Source organism: Erithacus rubecula (assembly GCF_903797595.1).
Source record: "Erithacus rubecula genome assembly, chromosome: 22".
Lineage (NCBI taxonomy): Eukaryota > Metazoa > Chordata > Aves > Passeriformes > Muscicapidae > Erithacus > Erithacus rubecula.
The window spans coordinates 1942668-1970542 of NC_136674.1; the positions used below are offsets into that span (position 1 = coordinate 1942668).

A 27875-nucleotide genomic window follows, 5' to 3' on the forward strand; every position below is an offset into this window, starting at 1 on the left:
ATTTGTGACAGAATTTCAGAGTGTTTCTGACCTATCCATATAAAATACTCCAGGCCAGGGGACAAGGCTTGGAGCAATCTGGGATAGTGGAAGGTGTCCCTGTAAACTGAAAGAGCTTTAAGGTCCCTTCCCACCCAGCCCAGTCTGGAATTCTGTGATTCCATGATATTCCTTAGTTATTGGCACAAGGTTTTACCCAGTGTGCTTGACAAAAGCATTGGCAGAATGATTTTACCATGATCAGCCAAGATACCATAATAATAAGGCCATAATAATAATTATGCATTTGAATGACAGTATTATTACCCATAAATTGGAAAAATTGTTCCAAACACACTGATGTGGAAATAATAATCACTATTAAGTGTGTTGATATCATTTTAGCTATATCTACTTTGGAGATTCCTGTTCTGAAATTCCCCTTCTATCAATATTATAATTTGCTAGAGGTAATAAATCACTTAATTTTGAAAAGCTTGTCCATACATCTTGCAGTGGCTTTCTGTGTTTTTGAGCAGCAATGAGCTTTAATGTGAAAGAACTGATTTGAGTTTTACTGGTTTAAAGGTGTTTTTGAAGAGCCTTTGAAGTGCTTAAAATAATAAATTGCACCCTGTAGTTATTAGCCTAGAAAAATGTATATTTTGGGAAAAATTTCAGTGGGCAAAATGTCAAAAGTTATTGTTTTCTATTATTTTCCTGACAGTCTTTCTGTGCATTTACTGTATATTATACATTCCTGTATATTATACATTAATGTATAAATAATATTATTGTCTTGAGGCACTGGGGGTAAACAGTTGGCATTTTTCCTCCAGCTTTCCAGAAAATTCTCGAGCAGCTTGAGCAGATCCAAGAGAGACAAGCGAGTGCTGGGGCAGGAATTGTGTAAAACTCTGTAAAATAAAACAGATACTGGCAGGGGGGAACACCCTCTTTTAGCAATGCTCAGGAGATGTTTGCACAGCTGGCAATTTGTGCTCCTTCATATTCCTTGACCTAGAAATAGCCAAGGTTTTAATGTGTTCTTGGAGGGGGAGAAAGGTGTTGTGGAGCAGAGCTGCCACATCAAAGCCTCTGCTCAGCCCCTAAAAGGGTTTCCACCACTGCCTTCCTCAGCCCTATCGAGCACTCAGCACTTTTCCCACTCAGCTTTTTTATTAAGAAATGGCCTTAAAGCTTTTATTTATATGAAAATGATAAAAGTGACACCAAGCAGTTGGAAAGATCTGCGCTGTTCAAACAAAAGTCCATCAGGGATGTAATGTAAATTCTGGCTGAGGTGTCTCCATCAGCCCAGGTCAGGAGCTCAGCTGCTGCTCTGGGGAAAGTCCTCCCTGTAGGAGAATTGCTCTGAGGAGTGATTTTGTACTAGGATGTGGTTTAAAACTATCAAAATCTTGCTGGTGGTAAAAGGAACCAAGTGGTTGATAATATTGCACAGTACAGGTTGATGGTCATCGTGGAGATCATAATTCAGTTTTCCTTCTTAATGCAGAAGGTTTCTCTTCACCCTTTGTTCTTCAGGATTCTGCTGGGATTGGTGGAATTCTGAGTCCAGGACTTGATGTTCTTGGAGGTCTTTTCCAACCTTAATAATTCTGTGGTTCTGTGACTTTTCCTTTAGCGTGCTAAGCAACATAAGGAGGCTGAAAGAATTAAACCCCAGTTTTTAAAATACCCTGATTTCTATTAATTTTTTTTCTTTTATTCCTTTTAGCACCAGCCCACCCTACTGCTGTGTGGATCTGTATTCCCTGAGAACAGGAGAGATGGTCAAGTCCATCCAGTTCAAAACTCCTATTTATGACCTCCACTGCAATAAAAGGTAAGGGTGCTCACTCTGCATTCCTTGCATATTAGGACATGCCATATTTTGGTAATAAATACAATTTCTGCTGTAAGATCTCCCTGATTTCCCCTTTTTTACTCTCCTGTAAACACAGCTCTGGTTCTCCATTTCTTAAGGAGTGTTTCAGTTAGAATACATCAATGTGCTCCCCCCCATCCATGGCTTTGGTTTAAGAAGCTCAAACCAAAAAAATCATTTAAGCTTCTTTTAGTTGTGCTAAAGGGTGAGCAGGAATCTCTGCAATCCTCGATGATCCACCTACAGCTGGGGAAATGGGATCACAGGGAGTTTAAACAGCACAGAGCTCTAAGGAGTTTATGTCTCTCTTTGTGTTGGTCTGTCAGATTTTGCCTCTGTGCACATCCCAAACATTCCTGGTGTGCACTCTGTGGTTTGCAGGGAATAACGTTGCAGTGAGTCAAATAAAAAAGCAGCATCTCCATGGGATGGAGAGAAAATGGCTCAGGAGGCTGAGATCTCAGAGTTCCAACAGAACAGCAGCTGTTGTGTGCATGGAATCAGGTTTTGCTGAGTTCATGTGAAATGCCCATTTCTCCCAGACACACAAGAGTGGAGTTTTGTGGTTTGCTTTGTAGTTTGCTGCATCTTTTTAGGGCAGGAGAGAAATCCCAGTGTGAGGATCCTGCTGATCCCTTGGCACTCCTGGTGGGAGAATTTGGAGTGGTGACTTTGGTCCAAGCCCTGCTGATGTTCTGCTCCTTTCACCCTCCCATTGCTGCCATGAGTCACTGTGGCCTCAGGTGCCCTGGGGAAGTGGTGCAATCCAATTCCTGGGGTAAAGGTAGAGCCCTGCATGGAGAAATTATTGCATTTCTTTGGGAATCCATACTGCCATGCCAGAATGGATGGTCCTTCAGTAAATAACAGCACACATCATTGGAAAACTCAGAATTAGTTGGGTTTTGTTCCTGGTTTTGTTGCAGATGAGAAGTAGATGAGTGTGCATCAAACTTGTGCAACTAAGTGTAAACTGCTAAAAATAAATAGATCAATAAATCCTCTGGAAATGTTCATCTGGGGGGTTCCTTTCTGTAGAAAGACAGAGTGTCTTCAAGGAGGAGAAAACAAAAATCTCCAGGACTGGGATATATTCCCATCAAATATCCATAGGTTTCAATAATACACATTACATTTCCACCTGCAGTCAAAGCCTTCCCATTATTCATTAGTTTCCTTTATCTTAGGAAATGTAGGAAAAGTTAGAATTGATAAATTCTAACTTCTTTTTCTCTCCTGAAGTTTCAGCAATTTGAAGATGTCATTTTACTAAAACTACTAATATGTCCAAAACTATTTTATGTTCTTTATATATCTGAAAACATCAGCAGGCAGGAGGGGATGGTGTATATTTTGATTTCAGTCTAGTCCTTCACAAGTATTGAGCTCTCATGGGGTAAGAGGAAATGTTCTTGTGGCAAAACAGATAAAAATATGGAAAAAGGGTTAAAGGCTGATTTCACACTGCTGGGGGATAATCATCACCCTTTCCCCCAGGGTATGAGTTGAGACTGAGGTGATTCATCCCCTTTTGAAAGGTGACTGTTCCAGGCTGTAACTCACAATCACAATGTTCACATGGAGCATTAAGTTTGTTTTAGTCAGTGAGAGATGTGATTCATTTTTTTCCACGTTGTATCTTTACAATTAAAACTATTAAAATAATATTTAGTAATGCTCTATATTGACAGCTAATTAAAAAATATTTTCTCACAGTCTGCCTAATGAGGGCATAACAGATTATTAATTGTGTCATATTGCTAAATGTAGGTTTTATGTGTTGGTTTCCCAGGTTCTTCTTTCATGTCAAGCTTTTTAAAATTTGATTTTGGAAAGTCATCAGTGTCATCAGGGAGAAAGTATTCCCTGGTTCTAAAAATTCCAAGATCCTGTTCTGGTTCCACATTTGCATCTCTGGGCTCTGTTTTTTGGGGCAGCACTGTGTTTCCTGCATGGTTACCCTCTGAGTTTTGGTCTTTACAATAGAAATTTGTGATGTATAGGCAAACACATAAACATACATCTTTAATTTGCTAATTGACCCAAATTCTGCTTCTCTCAGCTCTATTTGTGTGCTGATATTCTTGGTATCACACTCCTAACTGCTTTTAATAAACAAAATGTTTTAATACATTTATTTCACATTTAGCTGATTGTTGTTTGAGTCAGTGAGAGTAATTCAGGGTCTTTGCAGCTCCATTCTTGCTTTTTAATGGAGCTGTGGCTGCAGGAACTCTGTCACAAATGTGCTGTGGATCAGACCCTGCACTCCTGGAGTGGCTGGGAGGAGAGAGAACCCTCAATAACTGCCAGGCATTGCTAACCTGCCACTTCATCACTGCAGAGTTGATATTGATGCTTTTGAAATAATTACATTTGGATATTGAATCTTTAAAGCAATAATATAATGTCTGAAGTGGCTGTTCCATTTCTGTGTTTTCAGGATCCTGGTTGTGGTTCTGCAGGAGAAAATCGCCGCCTTCGACAGCTGCACTTTCACCAAAAAATTCTTTGTTACCAGTATGTACAATTTTGGGCTCAGGGGTGGACAGAACACTTTTTTTTTTTGTTTGTTTCTTTATTTCTCAATCCTCAAAGCAAGTCTCTGTAGATCATTTGGAGCTTCAGGAAAACTCGCTTAAAAAAACCAGCCCAAACCCAAATGCTACTCTTTGAATATTTAATTTTTTTCTCTATTTATTATTGCTGTAATAATAATTAAGGGCACCCACAGTGCCCTCCATCAGTAGCTGAACAATTCTTTTGTTCATTTTGCACAAATATCTGTAAAAGCTTCAGATGGAAGTCCCAGGTTATCACAGCAGTGATCTAACTGTTATGTTTTGGTTCTTCCTTAGGCACATTTTGCTTTTTCATGTGTGTTTACAGTTCATAATTTATTTTGGAAAGGTCAGAGTTTTATTATTAAAAAGAGTCTGCTTTTTTCTGGATGTTTGCAGTCACAATTAGAAAAGTTTAAACTTTTTATTTTATATTATCTTTGTATTTATAGAAAGATCTCCTCAGGAGAAGCTGTTTCTTGTCATATTTTGAGGGGAAGCAGCTTCCTGCAGTAATATTAAAGTTGCCAATAGGTGTCAGTTTCTTCCTATCCATGGATGTGAGAATCTGCTGAGATTCAGTGACAAGATCCAAATGGGAAAGGACTTTTTTGTGTCCTATTCATCACTCCCTTTTATTTCATCAAAAAGAATTAGGGTACAAGCTTTGCTTTTTTTTGACCAAAAGTAAAGAAAACCCCTCAGTTAAATGTGTATTGCTCTATTCTTAACCAAAACTTTGATTTGTTGTGTGTTTTGTGGAACAACTGTGGAATGTAAAGAAGAGAAATTAAAACTTTAGGAGATAATGAGCAAATTACTTTTATCAAAAATTCCTTAAGTGTCACTAATGCTGATGCATTTCTCCAGCCGTGCTGCATTTTAATATGAGAAACTCAAGATTTTCTGAAGCTTTCCTTTGGTTTAATTGAGGACAATAATTTTTGGGGCATTGGGATGCCCCAACCACCAGAGCTGGGAGTGGTGTGAGTGGGCAGAGCTGTGTTTTATCCCAGGATTTTGGGGTTTTTGGGATCTCAGCCATTCCCTGGATCCTGCTCCCAGGCAGGTGCTGTGCCCTGGCACGTTGGGACTGCAGCAGAGCTTTTGTCTGTGCTGAAATCTCCTCCACCTGAGAGTGTCTCTTGAAAGGCTTAAATTCCTCTGCTGTGTTTGAAATGGGATGGAAATGAATTCCCTCATTAGCTGCAGGGATTTCTGGGAGGCAGCCAACTGGCCACTGCTGCCTTAAAAAAAAAAAAAATCATTAAAGGACAGTGCCAATATCAATTAAAAAATTAGAAATCCTTGAAAAGGAAGCTCAGGAAAAGGTCTAAGAGTCCTTTTTGTTTGCACTGTTGGGGCAGCCTGTGTCCTGTCCAGGCTGATGCTGGTGCACCTCTGCTGTGAGGATGTCACTGCCTGCCCAGAGAATTTGGCAGCATGAGAAAGATTCTCTGGCTGGTTTTGGTCAGAAGGGAGGGCACAGAGTCAGAAATATTCCTGAGGATCACTGACTCTTGGAAGGGTTCTCTGTTACTCTTAGGGAAAAGATAATTTTTATTTTTTTTCCAAGATTTGGTGATGGTGTGGAAATCGCATTTTCCATCCCATCATCAGTGGTGTGGGAGCCTTAGAACCTCACTGAGACAGCACAAACATGAAGCAGAAGCTCTGATCTGTTTTATTTATACATAGGAATGAAATGCAGAATGGCCAATTAAAAGCAGCATCAGGAATTCTGAAGTTCCTCAGAAATGCTAATGCAGCTGCCATGCACATGAGGAGTATTTTGTCTTTCTGTTTTTGTTTTTGTGGTTGGATGTGTAGCTTAATATATTGTTACAATAAATATACCATAAAATATTCAGGATGTAGGTGGTCAAGTTCGTGCTGCTGTTGGAATATTTTAACTCCTGCATTTCCTGATTTTTCCTGAGCAAATTTGACATAGAACCAACCTTTGTTTTCCCCTGCATGGGATCACATGGAAATGTGCTGATTTGCCTTGGATGGCAGGGAGCCAGCACCTTTTATTTGTGCCTTTTGTAACAAAACCTCAGTGTACAGGTGCTCCAGACTGGGAGAAGGAATTTAAGACAGGTGCTTAAATATGGAGGGAAAACATGCTGTAACTATTGCAGAAAAATGAGCAGGATATCCCCTAATCTACCCTGTGGGGTGTTCTGATTTTTAAATGTCTGCTGGAAGAAGGCAGAACATCAGTCTCATGGCAGTCAGTCCCATCCATCACTGCTCTCCTTGTGCTTGGAGCCAGCTCCTTTTCCCTGAGAAAAGACACCAAGAGGAGGAGAAAGCCCAGCAGGAATTTCACGTCCTGCACTGCTTTAGGTGCTCATGTGGCCAAACTAAAAAAAAAAAAAAATAAAAAAAAAAATCATTTGATGATTATGTTAATAATGTATTTCCTTTATTGGTTGTGAGTGTCAGGGTTTTAAAGAGATTCTTAAATAGCTCAGAGTTTTATTGTGGTTGACTTCAGATTTCCTTCAGAGCCTTTTCTGCACGTGCCTGAAGGGTCAGAAACCAAAGTGATGCATGGAAACCAAAGTGATGCTCAGGCTTTTTTCCCCCCTACTTTACTCTAAACAAAAGCTGCAGAAAAGCTGAATTCCATTGATTTCTATTCCATCAGTGCTCCTCACCCCAAAACTGCTTACTTAGTGCAGCACTGATGATTATGAATATGGCCTGATGGATACTTTCCTTCTCCATAAAGAATATCCTGGCCACCCCCTGGGCCCTGAGTAAAGATGCTCCCAGATCACATCATGCATGTGGCATCATCCCTGTGTCCTGTGATAACAAGGGTCTGCTCAGCTTCCCTGGCCCTTCCACTCCTCATATTGATATATTCTCCATCCCTGATTCCCCAGGGATGGAGACACTTATTGCAGCCATTAGCTGGCACCACATTTCTATTGATGCTGTTCTGTAGAGCCCTGAGAGGTAATTTTGCAGATTTTAGTCAGAGTAGTTTATTGTATAGAAAGTCTCAAAAGGCTCTCCTCACCACAAGCCAAAAATCAGTCAGTGGATTTTAAATTCCCTGCACTTTTTCAAATAAATAAAACCCCCAAACCAAATGGTGTTGGATGCTCTGATCTGCAGTTTGGATTTGGGATTGCTCTTTGCTCTCACATTCACACACAAGGAATAATTTGGTGGTTTCAGTTTGTCACAGGGCTGGTCAGGAAATCTTGGAGGCTTTTTTGGACACTTCTGTTGGAATTCCTTTCCCTGCCAGGCTCACAGGAGCAGTCTGAGCTCTTGACTTTGAATTAAAAACACACTGGGTGTCTTATGAAAAGGTTTAATGCCTGAAGAGTCACATTCTTCAAGAAGTTGTGTGTGTTTCCCTCTCAGCTGTGGGCATTTCTGGTTATCCCACACAGGATAATCATTGACAGGATTCCTGTGCCTGTGGGGGATCAGCTCAGTCCTGGGGGCAGGTGGGGAGGGAGCTCCTGAGTCACAGGATTTTCTTGATCAGTGAAGAAGAGCCAAGTATGTCCCTGTGGATTGCTGGGAGCACTTTTAATTTTTACACACCCACATCTGTATGAGCACCTACCCCTTCATGGTGTTTTTCCCTCAGAAATGCTGATTTAATTTTGTTTTTTTTTTATTTATTTTAACAGTGTTATTTATAAGAGTGTTTTTTTTCCTGGCTGTGGGAATCAGTGTCTCACCACTCCAGGATAATGCTGAAATACTTTCAGGATTGGTCTTTAGGGCAACATGGTGGACTTATGGGAACAAATGACTTTGGTACTTGCAGGAGGTTTTGCTCCACTGCAGGAAAATGTAAATACAACAGAAAAGCTGCATAAAGCCACAACAGAGCCTCAGTCCCCAAGATGTCTGTCTGTCATATCTCCTGGCTCTGACAGTTTTACAAATTAGATGTAAAACAGGAAATGCTCTTTGTTTCTATATGTTATTTTTATCTAAAGCACCCAAATCTTTAATGTTAAAGGGCAAACAAAGCCATCTGACATTGTCCTGCACAGAAACAACAACCTCAGTGGCAACTTTTATTATTTGTCAGTGTCCAAGTCTGAACAAAAAAAAAAAAAAAAAAAAAAAAAAAGTAAACCTGAGATTAAACATTGCCCTGAAATCAATCAAATTGGTGCTAAATTAAACAGCCAGGCCTAATGAACATGAAAGGCCACTGATATTTTTAGTAAAAGCTCTGGGATTGTGCTTGGACCTGTGGAGTAAAATCATAAAATCATGGAATTCCTGAGTTGCAAGGGACCCACTGGAACCATCAAAGTGCAGATGCTTCAAACTGCCATGGTAGGGTGGACAGGGAAGGAAATCTCTATAGTAATAATAATAATAATGATAATAATTCAATAATAATAAATTAAAAAAAAAAAAGGCCCTGAGTGACAAACCTCATTTCTCAGTGGGTCCATCCTGCTCCTTTGCTCTTTTGCTCCATTTTATGGGTGATACTTAAACAGAAGGAAGTACAAGAACAATGGAAGAGTTTTGGAAAGTATGTGACAGTGTGAGAGGAATAACATTTACACAGGGCCTTTCATCTAGAAGGAACCCAGAGGAATTTATAAACAATATTGCTTTATACAGTTTATAAACAACAAAAAAATTAGTCTGCTAAAAAAACTAAAAAAAATCAAAACAACCAAACAAAAAAACTATTAGATAAAACAACTTATATGATTTGTTTCCCTTGGAATAAACAAAGTTTTTGCTACAAAAGTATCACCCTAGCCATTATTTATTGCATATTCCCTCTCTGTGCTGTCTGTCATGGATCTGCTTTCTGGCTGCTCTGCACTGCAAAACTTAAGGATGGAGTTTTGTAATTCCATTTCTGTGTTTTGTAAGACCCAGCAGAGAATTGCAGATTGATTATTAGAGAAGTAGCATCACTTCAGTGGCTTCTTGGAGTTATTTATTTAAAAATACACAATGGCCCTGCTTCACTGATTTTTGAAGTGATAATCCAGCAAGTCCTTTGAATGATTAAAGGCAAAGAATTTCAGTTGAAATTAGTTACTTCTTTTGGAATTTGTTTAGAAAACTGTGTTTGAAAGCACTGGACACTTCAGCTGACACATGTCATCTTTAATGAACCAAGCAGGCTCTGAACAGAAAATGCTGTTTCTCCAGAAATCAGGAAGGTTTCCTTAGGAGAGAGAGGTGAGCCTGGAATCTCTGCCTTCATGGCAATTCCCTGTGACCCAAAGATGCCATTCCTGCCTTATTTTGGGATTAGAGGCAAATCCTAAAAGGCTTTTTGTATTAATAACTGCCCATCCCCACAGCTTGAAATAAAACTCCTCTGGATTCCTCACAGGTACAAGGTGTGACATATCCATTAAAATTCCCTCCTAGGAAACAGGAAATTGAAATCAGTTATTAAAAAGGAGGAGTCTGTATCACTGTAAAGGAAACTGGAGGGAATTGGGGGAAACAAAGCAGTGAAAATGATGGAAAAAGAAAGTTTTCCTATTAAACTGATAGGGAAAAAAGACTGAAACAAGACAGAAAAGAACTTAAAATGGTTTTCATTAAAAACTAAGAACAACGTCAAGATAGAGGGGATGAAAGTCTGGAAAATACCAAAACCAGATTATTTTTTTTTTCTGGACTATAAATATTGTTGTAGGGAATAAAGTTCTTATAATGTGCTGTGAAATTAAAAATCAACCAGTAGTGTCTTAAGATAAAAATGATGGGTTGTGTTTGAAGGAAAAATCAAGGTTAGGTGATTTTGATTTGGCTTTTTCATTCCCTCAGCTGTATTAATTAATGTATTAATTTGCAGTAGTTTATCAGATGTCAGTTCACTGTGTTGTAGTGAGGTTTGAAAAAGAAATAAAATTATTCTCTGATTAAGGAATTCTGCAAACTGAAAATAAGCCCTGACTTAGCTTAGACAAGTTCTGACTGTTAACATCAGATATTTCTAGAAAGAATATTGAATTCCTATACTTCCTTTAAATCTTTAGAAAAAATGAAGAAAGTGAAGAATTTACTGAAGAATTACTGTGGGGCTGTAGATAATATTTACATCTTGGAACTGGGAACCCAAGGCTCAGGATGAGGTCCCAAGGTCTCCTTAGCCAAATCCCTTTTCAGAGGGATCCTGGAGCCCATTTCTTATTCCTCACTTTCCTTAGGGCAGCACCAGTTGGAATTTTTGGATGTAGAAACTTGATAAAATTAGCAGAAAAATTTGGACTTTGGTTCTGATATTGAAAATGCAATTTTTCCTCAACTTTGAAGTTACTCATTTAGCTCTGTACTCAAAAGTTATGAAGTAGTTTCCTGTAGGTTTTCACCTGTATTTTTGTGGGACATAGACCCAGCTAAGCTGGTTCTAAGATCAGATATTTTTGAGTATTTGCTTGATTTGCTGCACTTTTGGAAGGACTTTCCCTGAGTGATCATTCTTGGATGACCCCTCCATGCTGTCATTAAAACTTGGAAACTTTGCTCTTCTTGACAGTTAGTTCTGCATTCTCATTATGTTCATTCCTATTGTAAACACCCTGAAGTTGCTGCTGTTATTGCTTAGAATGGCTTTTTCCTCTGTTGTTTTGAAGTCTGGTAGAAATAGAAGTTAATCTTTAAGAGAGTGGGGCTGGTGAGGGTTGGATGGCCCAGCTCGATGGGTCACGCCGTGTCTGTCTTTGCTTTTGCCTCCTAGATGATGTTCTGCTGACTCCAGCTGTTTTTTTGGAAAGCACAAAAACAATTTGCTTTTCCTTCCCATAAAGTATAACCCTTTGTTTATCCTCGTGCTGCTGCAAGTTTCCAAAATGCAAAGACTTGCAAAGAAAAGAAAGGGAGGAAATAGTTCCTTTTTTATTTTTTTTATGCTGTTTTTCGTATCGGAGAGAAGAGTTTAGGACCCACTGAATTGTTGACCTTTGTGGAGTTTATTCTTAGAATTGGCTGATTTGTGTGTGGAGTCTGATTGACTGAGCCCAGTTCATGGGACAAGCCACGGGCAGTGGGTTTGGGGACAGCAGTCCCAGCCTTTCCAAGTAACTCTTCTGTTCAGTGATCAGTTTTGGATCTGGAGAATTCTTTTTGCAGTTCTTCAATGACTTCAGTTCACTGAAGTAATTGAGAACAGCTCCCTTTTCCAAGCAGGATTTAATTTTTTTTTTTTTTTTTTTTTTTTTTTTTTGCTATGAGTTGTTGAATTGAGACTCCTTTAGCTTTCTCCTGCCGGGATGTTACGAATTTGGGAAATGCAAGTCACTATTTCTAAAGTCACTGCAGAGATTTACATGACGAGGGTTATCATCTGGCAACTTTTAATGCTGTATTTTATACATAAAAGAGAAGGTAAAAGAAAGGTTTGGGGGACCTGAATTCCTTTCCTGAGCCAGATAAGAGCTGCTGAGGCAGAAGTCAGCATTAAAACCTCAGCGCTCCTGATCCATAATGTCATCGGAAGAACACGGTTGTATTTACAACCCAGCCCTGTATTTACAACCTTTTTTCTTTTTTTTTTTTTGCTTTCTTTGTTCCTTAAGAGGCTCTGGCTGCCCACATTTGATGCACTCCTGGAATGCAATAACAATTGTGGCATCATCTCTTCAGAACTCGTTTTCCTTCCTGAGATGGGGGCGGCGATAGGGACTCACCAAACCCTGCTGGGCTCTGCCTGGGATGGTTTCACTGGGTCAATTCATTCTCTCCTTCCTTTGCTTTTTGACCTTTGGAACAGCTCACTGTGATCTTTGGAATTTTGCAATCCTGGAGAATGAAACCCAGGGTTGTTTATCACAGCGGGGCCCAAAAACGCATCCCGGGTGTTGTCAAACGTCTTTTTCAACTTCCAGAGTTGTGTTAACACCTCCCACACACCCCTCACCCTGTGCAGGTGGGCAGAGAAAACCCATTCACAAATAAAACCCATTCCAAAATAACACCATTCCAGAATAAAACCATTCCAGAATAAAACCATTCCAAAATAAAACCATTGCTGCTGCCCTCTGGAAATGTTCTGGGCAGTTTTGGAGGCTGCTGGAAAAATCTTGGATATTCCCAGAGATTTTTCCTTACTGAAGGTGTAGAGCAGTGTCAGAGTCTCATATGACAGATTTACAAAATACAAAACTGAGCTGGCAGTGGCTGGGTTTGGGTTTTATATTTTATTTTAGGATTTTATATATTTTTTTTTAGGATTTTAAGCAATATACTGATGAAAGTTGTGCTGTTTGTGTTCTGAAATGCTGTTTGCCTGTGCTCCTTCACCCAGGATACAGGAGCAGCTGCCCAGGGCTCCTTTAAATTAGACACACATGGCTCTAAGGTCTTCAATATTTTGTTTCTTTGCCAATCAGTGAGAGAATTTAAATTGTTAAATTGACTGTATTAGCCTAAGAACTGATGAAAACTGAGATTAACTATTTGCTTGATAGTCTCCTCCTTCTCCCTATTCTTTGATCCTTATTTTTTAATGTAAAAATGCATATTTTTAAATACAAATTTTTTATTAAAAATTATTTTAATTACAACCTTTTATAAAAATACATATTTAAAAAACTTTTTATATGAAATACCATTTAATATGAGCCTGATTCATTTTAAGCTTTCCATATTTTCGTTCACAGCTATTTTCTCTTACAGGTATTTTCATGTTTTAACCCTCAGGAATAATTCTCTTTCCTATGCTCATTTTTATCCATATATATAAATCTATTTTTAGTGATAATATAAAGGTAATGGAAAGCAGGTGAACAGTGGAAACATTGTCAGCAATTTTTAAGGAATTACGAATTTTCCCACTGTGTAAAGTTAAGTTTGTGCAAAAAAATGTGGAAAGACTGAGGGCTTGTGTAAAGAATTGTTAAAATCAAAACCAAAAGCATTTTGAAAGGCTGAGGGCTTGTATATAGAATTATTAAAAACAAAACCAAGAGCACAATACATCCTTTCATACAATAAAAATCTAGAAGAACTTGAAGTGAGCAAACTGTTCACCAACAGAAAGGTGTCAAATAAAATGAATTAAAATGAAGACACAAAACCAATCGAGTCAAACATCAATATTCCCTCACCCCAGAATGTCATTTTTGTATCCAAATGGCTTTAAAAATGCAAACAAAAGGAGAAATGAATATTTACACATAATTAAATGTTCAAAATAGCTCATCTAACCACAGCCTTATCTCTAGGAACAAAAATGCAAGCATCCACTGAGTGCTATTAGCAACTGAAAGGCTTTTGTTTAGACTTTTTTGTTTTCTTGGCAATAAATAAAATTCTTTGGAAGAAGTCATGAAGATATTTCTTAATGTTTCCTTTTCAAACTTTGCAGGCTGCTATCCTTGTCCTGGGCCAAACATGAATCCTATTGCTCTTGGAAGCCGTTGGCTTGCTTATGCAGAAAATAAGGTAAGGAGGGGTTTGATATCAAAAAATACTTCTAGATTTTCTATATATAAGGAGAAAAGAAAATAAAAGGTCTCAGGAAAAAGGTATGTGCAAAAAAAAAATCTGTAAGAGGAGTTGCATTAAAATGACAGACCTAAGTATTTTAAAATATTGCATCTTTACTCTGCACATTTGGTTTAAGGTCAATTTAAGGAATTTGGAAGGCAGAGAAAACAGCCATCAATGTGTTTTCAGTGAGGTATCTCAATAATTAACCCATTTTGGGCTTTAAAAGTTTAAAATATTTAGTTACAGACAGTTCTGAAGGTCTGCAAAAAAACACTTCCTAAATTTTCTTTGGGGAAACTGAGTCTGAGGTTTGTCTGAGTCACCACAGCAATGCACTCTGTAGGTTAGAAAATAACATTAAATTGGCCACTTTTGAACATCTTTGTAAAAAATTAAGTTCCAGAAAAAAGAATGAAAAATTTTAAAGATTTTTTATTCTTTCTGGAGACAAAGAAAATAGATTCCCAAGCAAAGAAGTGATGATTTCTTTTACCCAGAGAAGTTGTGTATTTAAAGCCTGAAGTGAAGCCTAAATTCAGCTCCTAATGCCTTATTTTTATTTCAAAGCAGATGTTTTTTCTCCCTTCCACCTGTGACTGGGGAAGCTGTTTCTAGAGCTGAGCCAGAAATTATCAGAGGCAGATTTTAGAAATATATTTGCTGTTACACCTCCCTCCAGCACAGCTGATTTCTTCCCAAATCCAGACCTGCCTTTCCTTTAATGCCACACCTTGCTGATGCTGGAAAACTTCACCCTGGTCAGCATGTGATTTAAAAAATATTGCTGCCAAAATATCAGCAAAAGAGTTGTATCACAAAGGGAATTTAAATGGCTTGTGTGTTCCCAGGTAAATTCACTGTGGGCTTTCCCTAGTTTAGGTGTTTTTATTTAGATATTTAAATATAAGCAGGACAGAAAAGCCTTTAGAAAAATACTTCTTACAGTAATTTTTAATTTTCTTTAGCTCAAATAGTTAAACAGGCAACATGTTCTGTTTTCAAGGAACAAATATCTATATTTTTTCTAATTTTGCATAGAAGCACAGATTCTATTGTTAGGGTTCAAAGGCAAAACCTATTTTTGTAGGGTGATGGCAGGTACAAGAGTCTTGTTTTAATTGATTGATTTTGAAGGAAGGCAATAAAAAGCAAACCCCATGTACATTCCTTTAATCTATTAAATGCAAAGTTCCAAACAACTCTTTTCCTTTGTCATTTCTTTGCTTGCTCGTCATAAAAAAGAGGAGAAAGCCACACACGGGATTCTTAGAATGGCTGATATTTAATGTTACATATACATGGCTAAAGCTTTTGATTATATTTATTTAAATTTATTTGTGGTATTGCTGCCAGACCAAAAATCCCAGCATTTCAAAGTTTATGAATTCTTAGTGAGTGCTCATCTGGTAATTGAAAACTGGAGCGGGGGACGCGACAGTCTGGGTGGCACCCAGAAGATTATAAAAAGGGGTTAAGTGTCTCAGCAGGGCTTTTTGCTGTTTGTAGGAAAAAACACACCACTGTACATGATAAATAAGAGCTCTGGTAATGGGTTATGGGTTTGTGTAGTTTAATAGTAGTGACTTGGTTGCTGTCTTTCTTCTTGTAGCTGATCCGATGCCATCAGTCCCGTGGTGGAGCCTGTGGAGACAACATTCAGTCTTACACTGCCACAGTCATTAGTGCTGCCAAAGTGAGTCCATCATCTGCCCTGGGAGAGCTGCTCCTGGAACATAATGATGAGGTTTCCCTGCTGAATTGGGCTGTGTGTCATCACCCCCTCCCTTCCCAGAGCACACTGAGAGCCCTGCAGGCAGCAGCACCGTGCCTGCCCTCCCCATCCTGCAAATCCCTGAATAACTCTAGCTTTCCACAAAGTATTTCTGTTCCTGAACTGATTTTTTAAAAATTGTATTTATTGCAAACAGCTATTTACATTAGAGGGAAGTGACAGTGGGATGGATTTGTATAATGGCTCTTCATAGTGGAACAAGTTTATGTGATTAGAAATCAACATTGTGAATTATTAGTCTTTTAGCATCATGAAAAGTGACTTTACAAGTGCCTGGTGCTTTTTGGACTCCATCACAACCCCATTATACTTTTTGCTCTCTCTGAAGGGTGACAGCACAGTACTGGAGCTAATTAATTACCTTCTTTGAAGGTTAGAGCTTATTAATGACTGTTTACATATAGGTTCCATTGCCTCGTTTTTTTGCTTCAGATGATGTTATAAAATCCCTGTGTTTTCAGAGAAATGTCTGGGGTTTTGTAGTATCAAAAGAAGCCCATGGCTTGGAAAAATCTTAAACAAGACCAAACACAACTTTTATTTTACTCTCTCCCTCCCAGCTCATTTTCTTGCTGCAACAACAATTTCATTTTCTCACACACACACACACACACAGAGTGAGTTTTGGCACTGTGGGGTGAACTTGGTGCTGATTACAAGCTTCCCTTGTAACCACCAGCCTTTTCATTTCTGATATGTGCAACAAAACAAACCTAATAATAGGAATGAAATGACAGAAGGCTCAGTGGCACTGAGGAAAACAACAGTTAGGAGAAGCCACAAAGAGAGACACAGGGCAGGCCAGCTTATGTGAAAACAAAACAGAAAAACAAACATAGTCCTTCACAATCACAGTGTGGCCAGAGAAGGAGAAAAATCACAGCTTTTTGCATTGTTGAGGGGAGCTGGAATTGCTCCTCTCCTGAGGTGATTTGCTGGGTCTCTCTGTTACAGTTTAAAAAAAAGGTGTGGGGGAAAATCTCCCCAAATTCCTTCAATCCCAGCATCATGAACATCTTTTTTATAGCACAGATAAGTTTGAAAAACTGACTGGCTTAGTGTGATCAGCCAGAGTTTGGATCAGATGTGGCAAAATCCTGCAAACAGATCACTGTAGCTGATGGCCTTCCCTGCTGAGTAGTGCTAGCCAGGGATCATAATCCAGAAATTCTGCTGTTAAACTGAATTTATCACACTCAAGTAGTGCTATTGCATCATGTGAGTAGATACTGAAGATAAAATGTGTTTATAATCATAGGAAAGAAAAGATTGTTAGCCTCTGTAGAGAGATAAATTCCCCGTGAGAGTCAGGAAAAGGGATAATCCCCAGGGCACTGGCTCTGTGCTGCTCTGTATTTGCACAGCACATTGCTCATGCTCCTGCCTGTTGGATGTTACTGTAATAGACAAGATTAATACTAATATAGTTTTAAATATTTGCATGATTTGGCTCTTGAGGAGTGTCTCAGCCTTAGTGTATTAATTTGTTATCCATGAGTGCGCCACAGTGAATCTGCAATGTTTAATTTATTAGTGATTTCATTGAGTCTTGGCTTGCTGTCTAGCAGGTTTTCATCTCTGATAAGTGCAGGCCTGACTTTCTTGCTGGCAAATAAATGCTCCACATATCTGTTGCTCTTTGTCCATCTCATTGCTTCACCATCAGCTTCACTCCTTCCTTATTTAATTCTTCATTTATGAACCTCTACTGCTCTTGTGTCCTATCAGCTGCAGGGTTTGTGATTCCTTTGCTTTGATCAGCACAAGAGCAGCTTTTTGGCAAGTGGATGTCCTTTCCTTTCCCCTGCACTGCTGCTTTTTGGTTCAGAAGTGGTTCCATTAAAATTCTTGTTTTGCCAGGTTACCTTGGGTTACAGCCTTTTCTCTGGTTGGCTTCCAATTTCCTGATGAAGTGAAAGAACCTTCATATGAAAGAGAAGGAAAGCTGAGAGCTTTCAGCAGGGTCACTTTGGAGAATTGCCTTTCAGAGCCTGTCTGGATGGTCTTGGTGGCAGCACAGAATATTTTCTGTAATTTTTTTATCTCTGCTGGTCCATGTCCTGCTGGTGCCAGGGGTTTGTCCTCAGTGCTGCTCTCAGTGGAGCAAATAAATTTCCCCCTTAATCAAAAATAACTTGGGCGTTTTTTGGGAAGGTCCCTGTTAACCAAAACCACTGAGGTCAAAGTTCTGATTGTGTTGGTGGATTTCTGAGTGTTCATGTTCTAAAAGCTCTGGTAGTTTCTGTCACTTGACCAAGCAGAAAATTTCAGGAAGTAGAAAATGTGTCAAGATTCACATTTGGATTAATGAGGAGTGAAGATAAAAACAGATGTGTTTGGGAAAATGAAAGTATCATTCCTTAGAGGTGTTAAGAATGCACTCAGTGCATGTAGACAGGAAAGTTCCTTTCCACAGGATAAAGATTCTTCAGTCCAGTTGAAGAAACAGAGTAGCATGGACATGGAATTTCTTTCAGAATAAACCCTGTCATCCCTTTGTTCAAACTGAGTGTGAGGCTCAGCCTCACTGTGTTGACATCCAAGACAGATCTTTTTGATATCTCTTTCTGCTTTCTATAGATTTTTCATTTGCAATCAAATAGATAATATAAAATGTATTTATTTTGAGAAACAGGAACAATATATTGTGTTGTCACTAAAAGGATGCAAGGCCTATGTTGGAACAAAACATCCTAACAGTCACTGAATGGTGCATTTTAATTATTTTCATCTAATTAAAGTTGTACTTACTTTTCAATTAAATGAGGTATGAGGGCATACATCTATTTTAATTAAATATATGTATTTCTTTATATTCAAATGAATGTGAACAGTCATATTTTGAAGTAGATAGGATACACATGAGCTTATAAATAATGTGTTTCTTCACACTGTGGATCATTGGTTACAAAAGGAGCTGGATCAAGTATTTTCATTTTCTTTAGATTTCACTGGGGGGTTCCCATCAGTGACAAAGGAACTGGGACAGTGCAAACTTGAACCCATTTCATTTAAAATGTATTTGCTCTGTCACATGTCTCACATCAAATTATAAACCAAGTCCTTCTCACCTCATAACTCCTTTGCTTGATTCCTTCTCTGTATCTTTTAATCCTCTACTGGTGAAGTGATTTAGCAAAGGCTGCATCTGTTTTCTCTTGTTACCTGATAACTTCTTAATGAGGACTAGCAGCTTATGTGAGAGCAAGGTCATTAGCCCTAATGGATGGAGGGGACAGCTGATATGGCATGGGAAAGGTTAAAGATTACCCCAGAAGTTTTTGCAAATATACACAGCAGCACAGGGCAGTAAGTGCTGTAATGGTTCTGCACTGATATTTCTGAGCTAATGGCCTTGGGCAGTCTGTGCACACCTCTCCCTGCTGCAGGCCCACACCCAGCATCAGCACGGGGGTTTTCTCCTGCAAGGACATGAATTTATGTCTGCTACTTTGTCATCCCATGGCTCTCATTATAAATACTAAAGGTATTTTCTAAAAATGGTCAGTTACACTTTTTAGCCTTTTCCCTCTCACAGGTATTTCACCATTTGCTGCTTTCTCCTCCCTGCTTTAGAAATAATTTTCTAGGACATGAATTTATGTCTGCTACTTTGTCATCCCATGGCTCTCATTATAAATACTAAAGGTATTTTCTAAAAATGGTCAGTTACACTTTTTAGCCTTTTCCCTCTCACAGGTATTTCACCATTTGCTGCTTTCTCCTCCCTGCTTTAGAAACCGAGAACAAATAATTTTCTAGGATTTGAACTATTGGCCAAAAAACTGCCTTGTCAGTTTTTGCCAGGAGAGCTGGAATGCATCCCTGTGATGGCACTGGGGCTATTTTAGGTTTATTCCTCAGCCATCAATATCTGCTTTATGTTACCTCTCCCAGCCTCCTGAATTCACCACTGTTAAAACCCGTTTGATTCTCCTCCGTCGTAAGGTATAAAAAGAAATAACAAGAAACAAATGGCAGGATATTACTAAAGACTTTAAACCCCCAAAGCCATTGCTGTGCTAAAGGGCTGGCTCGATTTTAAGTGGAAGTATCTCCATTAGCATTAATGGGGTGAGTCCATCAGCAGAGGCATCTCAGAGGTTAATCAGCCTTCCTGGCTGGCCATGGCCATCGATACCGTGTGGCGCCTGCTGCTGTTGGCCCTTCAGAGCTTTCCTGACAACACACTAACAGACTTTGTGTAAGTCATTTCCCATGAATTATTAAAACAAACGTTTGGCTGCTAATTGATGAACACTAATGTGTTTTCTAATCACTGCAGTTTGAGATTTTAGCACTAAACAAAGCAGTTGCAATTGATTTGTGGCCGCTTCTTGGTTTCTGCCTGGGATCTGGACATTTTTTTCCTTTTCAATTTAGCAGGCAGCTTAGCTTGTCTTTTTAGTTAAGAATTGGCTTGTTACAGTGTCATTCCATTCTGATCTCTTTTGCTATTTCTTATTTATATTGCCTAATAAATCTGCTCAATTCTTTACAGGCAAATAAGGCACAGTCCTTGGTTCAAGGAGAAAATATTTAAAGTTGTATTTGGGTTTGTTTTTCTTTCAGTCTGCATCTCTCCTACTGTGTCTACCCTGCCTATTTCTCCAAATAAAATAAAGCAAAATAAAAATAATCTTCAGCATCTTTAGCTGCTAAAAGCTGGTGCAGTGAATGTATTTTCAAACCCATGTCTGGGAAATGTGCAGAGCCTGGAAAGTCCCATTCCTTGTGCTGAGATGTGCCTGGGAGTTCCAGGACCTTGAGAATGGCATTTTTAATTTTCCTGGATTTGAGTCTCATATTCAGTTTTAATGCTTAATTACTGAGTAAAAAGTAAGTGTGTCAGATGTAGCAAAGGCCACATTCTTAGTCTCTTGCAATGTGCAGGAAAGAAAACTCTGTCAGGGACTGTTTGTATTTTTGTGTGAGTTGTGCCTTCCTCACACCCATCGTGGCCTCATCTTTCATCTTTCTGACCATCCATGCTCTGGGAATAACTAAAATCAAAGTTAAAAAAACCCCCGACACTGGAATACTTAAAATACAAATTTTGAGCATTAAAATATTTCTTTTTTGACTTCCAAAATAAAAGTGGATTCTTCCATTTGCTGGAACACCAAACTTTTTTAAGCTATTTTGTTCCAGCCTTTTGCAGCTGATACATCACTCCTGAACAAATCCATTTCTAGAAAAAACCCGAGCTGAACCCACGGCACAGCCTTCAACATCATTTAAGGATTTTATTATTTTTCTTTTTGTTTTGCAGACAATAAAGACTGGGCTGACCATGGTGGGCAAGGTGGTGACTCAGCTGACGGGGACGCTGCCGTCGGGAGCCAGCGAGGAGGAAATCCTGGCTCACAGCAACCTGCGCCGGAGCCCCCTGGTGCCAGGCATTGTCACCATCATCGACACCGACACGGTGGCCGAGGGACAGGTAACACAGGCACACTGCCCCGGGGAAACCCCCCGGAGTGAATAACAAACCCCATTTACACCGGGACGGTGGCTGAGGGACAGGGAACACAGGCACAGCCACACCGGGAAACCCTCCCGGAGTGAATAACAAACCCCATTTACACCGGGGGGGTGGCCGAGGGACAGGGAACACAGGCACAGCCACACCGGGAAACCCTCCCGGAGTGAATAACAAACCCCATTTACACCGGGACGGTGACTGAGGGACAGGGAACACAGGCACAGCCACACCGGGAAAATCCTCCTGGAGTGAATAACAAACCCCATTTACACCGACACGGTGGCCGAGGGACAGGGAACACAGGCACACTGCCCCGGGGAAACCCCCCGGAGTGAATAACAAACCCCATTTACACCGGGACGGTGGCTGAGGGACAGGGAACACAGGCACAGCCACACCGGGAAACCTTCCCGGAGTGAATAACAAACCCCATTTATACCGGGACGGTGACCGAGGGACAGGGAACACAGGCACACTGCCCCGGGGAAACCCCCCGGAGTGAATAACAAACCCCATTTACACCGGGACAGTGACCGAGGGACAGGGAACACAGGCACAGCCACACCGGGAAACCCTCCCGGAGTGAATAACAAACCCCATTTACACCGGGACAGTGACCGAGGGACAGGGAACACAGGCACAGCCACACCGGGAAACCCCCCGGAGTGAATAACAAACCCCATTTACACCGGGACGGTGGCTGAGGGACAGGGAACACAGGCACAGCCACACCGGGAAACCTTCCCGGAGTGAATAACAAACCCCATTTACACCGGGACGGTGGCTGAGGGACAGGTAACACAGGCACACCGGGAAAATCCTCCCGGAGTGAATAACAAACCCCATTTACACCGGGACGGTGGCCGAGGGACAGGGAACACAGACACACTGCCCCGGGAAAATCCTCCCGGAGTGAATAACAAACCCCATTTACACCGGGACGGTGGCCGAGGGACAGGGAACACAGGCACACTGCCCCGGGGAAACCCCCCGGAGTGAATAACAAACCCCATTTACACCGACACGGTGGCTGAGGGACAGGGAACACAGGCACACCGGGAAAACCCTCCCGGAGTGAATAACAAACCCCATTTACACCGGGACGGTGACCGAGGGACAGGGAACACAGACACACTGCCCCGGGAAAATCCTCCCGGAGTGAATAACAAACCCCATTTACACCGGGACGGTGACCGAGGGACAGGTAACACAGGCACAGCCACACCGGGAAACCCTCCCGAGTGAATAACAAACCCCATTTACACCGGGACGGTGGCTGAGGGACAGGGAACACAGGCACAGCCACACCGGGAAACCTTCCCGGAGTGAATAACAAACCCCATTTACACCGGGACAGTGACCGAGGGACAGGGAACACAGACACACTGCCCCGGGGAAACCCCCCGGAGTGAATAACAAACCCCATTTACACCGGGACGGGGATTCTACAGAGCCGGGATAAAATCCTGATTGGGACTGAAATGCAGCCAAAATATTAATTGTCCTTGCAGGATGTTTGTGTGACAAGTTCAAGTGTGAAGTGTCACATTGTGTGTCGTTCCTGATTGACAGTGATTGATGGTGATCAATCAATGATGATGATAATTCTGATTAATACAGAATCCGACTGGAATATGGGCTTGGTTAGGAACAGGGGAATTGTTGAATTCCAGGTTAAAAAAAATGATGGGAGAAATTGGGTATGAAGTGTAAAAGTTATAATTTTATATAAATCCCAAATGCAGTCGAGCATGAAGCTGTTTGGTGAAGCATTTGTGCTTTTTTATAATAATAAATTTACTGGATGTAATAATCCACAGTGCAGTGCATCAGGCACAATCATTTGTTACAAACTCCACACCATTATCAGACAATTTTGAAATTGCTGGATTTTCCTGTCTTTATGAGAGAGAAGATATCCATGGCTTTTTTTGTTTGTTTCTATCACTTATTTAATTTTAAAGTGTCTGGTCCTGGAGGCAGTGTTTATGCAGAACTCCCACACACTTCATTATTCTGTAACTAGTCTGGGAGATTTTTTTTCCACATGGTAACATTTATTGAATTTAATGAAAAAAAGAAAAAGTTTAATTTTTTCTTGTTTCCCTCTATTTTTATGATGCTCATTGCAGGTAAGTTAGTGAATTATTAAGGACACATCAAAAGTCAAATATTTAGCCAAGGTTTTTTTTGGGTTTTTTTTTTTTTTTTTTTTTTTTTTTTTTTTGTGTTTTTTTTTTTTCTTTTTGACAGGAAAAAAAATTTTTACTTGAAAAAAAGACAAAACAAAGAAAAACTTTGTTATGGTTGTTCCCTGAGAATTATTTTTGGAAGTGTTTAGCCAAGCGATGTTGCATTGAAAGGGAATTGTTCATAAAACAGTAAAGACATTTTCTTCCAAAATTGAAATAAAAGTAAGAAGATAATGGAAAAAAAAAATGAAGATCTTAGAGTCAGGTCTTAAAATAATTTTGTTGGCTGTTGGGATTTGGTTTTTTTTTGCAGGAACAAAAAAATCTTTTGGCTCTTCATATACAACAAAGAAAGAAAAAAAAAAGACAAATTTGACTTCATAAATTTCTGATGAAGCTGTTTAATGTGGTCATTATTTCTGCTGGTCACTGTCTGTGCTTTGATTTCTGCATAGGCCTAGGGGGAAAGAAATGATAGATCTTAGGTTTTTAAGACTTGTTATAGATGATTTAGAGGTTTTATGAACTTGTCCTCTGACCCTGACAATAGCAGGGAGCTATCAAAGCCTAAAGGGCACTACAGGAGAGGAGCTGTAAAAATGATAATGTTTGTCTTGTCCAAACCCTGCTGCTCTAACATAAATAAGCCATCAGCTCTAGGAAAATAAGTTTTTTCTTCAACCTCTAGGAAGTTGGATATCCTAATTCTGTGTGTTGCATTCACATTTTTGTGATCTGAAGTTTAAAAGTGCTGTTAAATTCTATGATTTATTTCCAGTGCTGCAATTTGCTTTCAATATTATGTTTATTTCCAGGGAAAAAAGAAAATAACCTTTCTTTTGCATTGCTAGATTTTCACGGTGCAGGAGATTTTTTAAACAATTTTTTCTTATTGAAATGTTCCTGTGGCAAAAAGAAAACTGATTACAAATAAATGAATGCACTTTGACAGAACCTTCTCCTGTGAGGAGTGTCCTGGGTGCTCCCAGTCCCTCTCAGCCTTTTGCTGAGCCCCCTGTTCCCAGTGGAAATGTGAATTTTTGTGCAGATATCAGCTGCCAGATCCTGATTTTGGCAGGGATCTTGGGGACCTGGCAGGGATGGGATGCTCTGTGCAGGGAATTCCATTGTGGGTGGCTCTTGTCTGAACTGCCTGGGTGACCCTGGCTGGGTTTGGGGCAGAATTCAGGGAAGGATTTCAGCACCTTTCTGAGAGAGAATCTCACTGAGCTTTTCTTGCTGCCCTGCCTCCAGCAGACACTGCAGAGGTGGCAGCTCCTCGTGCTGGGAGTTTCTGAGTTTTACTCTCCTGTGCAAATGGGATCCCTGAGCTCCATCATCACTTTGAGATGAGGGGGGAGTGGGGCAGGTTGGTGATTCCAGTTCCCCTCTCTGCTCTTTTAGGGTCACTGTCTGTTTGCAGTAGTTTTTCTGAAGTTTATAGAATCACAGAATCAGTAAAGCAAACATCAAGTCCAGCCTTTGCCTGGTTCCTGCCATTCCCATGAATCCAAACTGTGCTTGTTTTTTGGATCCTCCCAGGGATGGTGACTCCACTTTCCTGTGGGGAAATCCTCTTCCAGTGCTGAACCACTCTCAGTGAAAGGATTTTTTCTTGTTTTATCACCCCAGTTTTCAGATTTTTAAAAATAAAGAGTTGTGAGTGGAATCACCAAACCCTTCCTGCTGGGATAAGATGTTCATGGTTTGAAATGTTCATGGCTGTGCCCATCAGGTTCTTCCTCCACTCACTGAGAAATCCTGAATTAAAAATTCCAACCAGGTATTTTCTGGGCTAAAAGGACACTTGAATCCCATTCAGCAGGGATTGCTGTGTGCTCAAATGAGTTTCAGCCTTGTCACAACTGAGAATTTCAGAAGCAGGGAGGAATTAATTTCTTATCATCAATGCCTTCCTAATATAAAATAAATACCTCACCTCCTTCAGGTCAATAAAGATTTCTGTCACCTGCACAGCCTGACTAAGAATTTGGGTGTTGCAGTGAAAGATACATTTTCCAAGTAATAAAATATGCCTGTAAGATAAGATACAGTAAAAAAAAGAAAGAATTAATCTGTTTTAAAAAGAGAAAGAGAATGGAAGATAACAATAAATCTAAGGCAGGCAAATATATCATTTTGGAGGAGAAATAAGCTTTTTTTTTTTTGAGCAGGGAAACAGTTTTTAAAAAATAAATGTGTCTAAAGGTTTGCAAATTAATGATCCAAGTACTTTTTCAGTTATTTCAAGCACAGGACACGGGTTGTAAAGATGGACTGAGCTGCTCTGTGCATGTGTACAAATAAAACAATTTCTGTGCCAGGAGGATGATGAAGGGACATGTTTTGGACACAGACCAGGAGGACTAACTATATTTTTCAGTAATTCTTTATAATTTCTGCCATTTCCAAGGCATTAAATGTGAGGGATGTGAGAGGGAGCTCGATGTGTCTCATTCACTGCCCTGTGCTGCCATGGCAGAGGGTGAAAAGCAAACTCACCACTGAAAAATCCACAATTAAAGAGCAAAGAACTCTCCTAATATAATCTTGCAGGATTAAATCTGCAGGGAAAGTATTTTTAATAAACCTTATGAATGTAGATACTGTAGTAAACTCTCATCCCCAGCAGTTGTTTATGTGATAGCTCCTACTTTCAGAATTGCTGCTGCTTTAAGAAAATTTGAATTATGAGGTAATTAAATAAATGCAGAGGAATGCAGAATTATTGACGTTGGCTGTCAGGGGATATTTGTAAAAGGAATAAAAATAATTATCGAGATGCCCAAGTAACTTTGTGGTAAACCAAAATATGTTAACAAGGTTGTGTGCTTGTTTAAACTTCCTTCTAATGAAGTGTTAGCAAACTTTTCAGTTAGATGGAAGGACTATTTATTTGAATCCCTTAATTAGTTGAAATGGATAAACCTAAAGCTGTACAGATGTCCTCTTTTTCAGTAATTGGAATTAAATGTGTAAGACTTTATTGGCTTGGGTTTGAAAGAAAAATTATTTTCTTTCGACCTTTGTTTCTGTATTCTTAATTAATTCATCCACTGGGCCACCCACGTGCAGGCTGCAATAATGACCTTGCTCAAAAGTCAGCAGTTTTGGGGCAGAATGTAAATCTGCTCAACATCTAACAGTGGGTTGACAGAGAAAGATGTGGCCAGTTCAAAATCCAAAACTCAATTCTAGGTGCATTCACTGGGGCTGTGGCTGATGAAATCTCACCCTGCAGCTCATCCACAGCTCAGGAGTGTTGGAGGGAATATTTTCAAAACAGCTCAGCAAAATAAGATAACATGTTGATCTATTTTTGTTTTAAAATGTGATCAGGGCTCCTTTTTTTTTTTTTTTTTTGCTGTTCCCTATTAATTTTTATTGCATTAAAGAGGAATTTTCAGGAGAAAAAGAAAAAAAAGCAGCTGCTTGCTGCAGCTTCCAAAGTTCATTTTCATTTGGTGAGGAGCTGATGGCAATTGAACCAAATCAAGATGTTTATCAACAGCAGAAATTGTTGTGAGATTTTGCTCTGAAGCAAAAAGCAGCTCAAAGAGTGAAGCACAGTCAATAATAAAACTTTAACTACAGACATAATTCCACTGGTCATTAACACCAGGACTTTTATTTTAGGAGCAGCTTTGGCAAAGGCTGATCTGATGTCCTGATACTCAGATATTTGGCCTCAATTTTCTTCACTTTTTATATCTCCATGTATTACAGAAGAATTCTTTTTATATATAAATATAAAAAGAGCAACAGGATTCCCTCAGAGCATAATACTGTCTGCCTCACTTTTATTAAAGGAGATCTGGTTTTTGTCAAGAAGACATTTTTGTCTCAGATAAATGGTTCAGGCTGAGCGTGAGGCTGGTTTGAGTTTATGCTGGATTCTATTAAAAGGAGTGCAGTAGTTAATGCCACAGATCTATCACTTTTAGCCCCTTTCCACTGAAGTTTGACCTTGGCTGTAACTTGGGGGAGGCTCTTTGTGAATCAAACTCCAGCTCCAGCTCTTTCAAGCATTGGGGATCTCAAGTGTACAGCAAATATTTGTTATACAATATTCATATTTAGAATTATTGCCAAACCTATTTGTTTTTATGATGATGGGCTTACTCTTTTCTTAATTGTATTAAGAGTAAGACCTGCTTGATTAGATTTGGGTCCATTTTTATTTGTGTTACTTTCATGTTTTATTTAAAAACATGTCTCCTCTGGGATAAGTGGTGTAATTTGCCTTTAAAGATTAAAATAATTAAAGTCATAATTATGAGTGGCTTCTGTTCAGCAGTACTGAAAATACCACAGAGGAAGGAAAATATGGCACAGGAGAAAAAAGCTCTGGCTGCAGTTATCTCCTGCCCTCCAAGCAAACACTGCTGCTGGCAGTAAATGCAGTGATGCTCTTGCTGCTTTGTGTCTTCTTTCAGGGTGAGATAAAGACAATTTAAAGAATCTTTGATGAATTTCAGAGTTCTGCTGTGACAGAGCTGCTTTGGGAGCT

The 27875-nt window shown here is 39.7% G+C and overlaps 1 protein-coding gene across 12 annotated transcripts in view; it reads left to right on the plus strand.

The window, feature by feature from the left end:
• Positions 1-27875, plus strand: part of BCAS3 (BCAS3 microtubule associated cell migration factor) — a 292321-nt gene that overhangs the window by 32029 nt on the left and 232417 nt on the right. For all 12 annotated transcript variants that reach the window (XM_079325188.1, XM_079325189.1, XM_079325191.1 and 9 more), the window contains exons 8-12: positions 1721-1828; positions 4314-4390; positions 13772-13848; positions 15506-15589; positions 20961-21131. In XM_079325188.1, coding sequence (XP_079181314.1) covers positions 1721-1828; positions 4314-4390; positions 13772-13848; positions 15506-15589; positions 20961-21131 — 517 coding nt within the window. The remainder of the gene's footprint in view (positions 1-1720; positions 1829-4313; positions 4391-13771; positions 13849-15505; positions 15590-20960; positions 21132-27875) is intronic.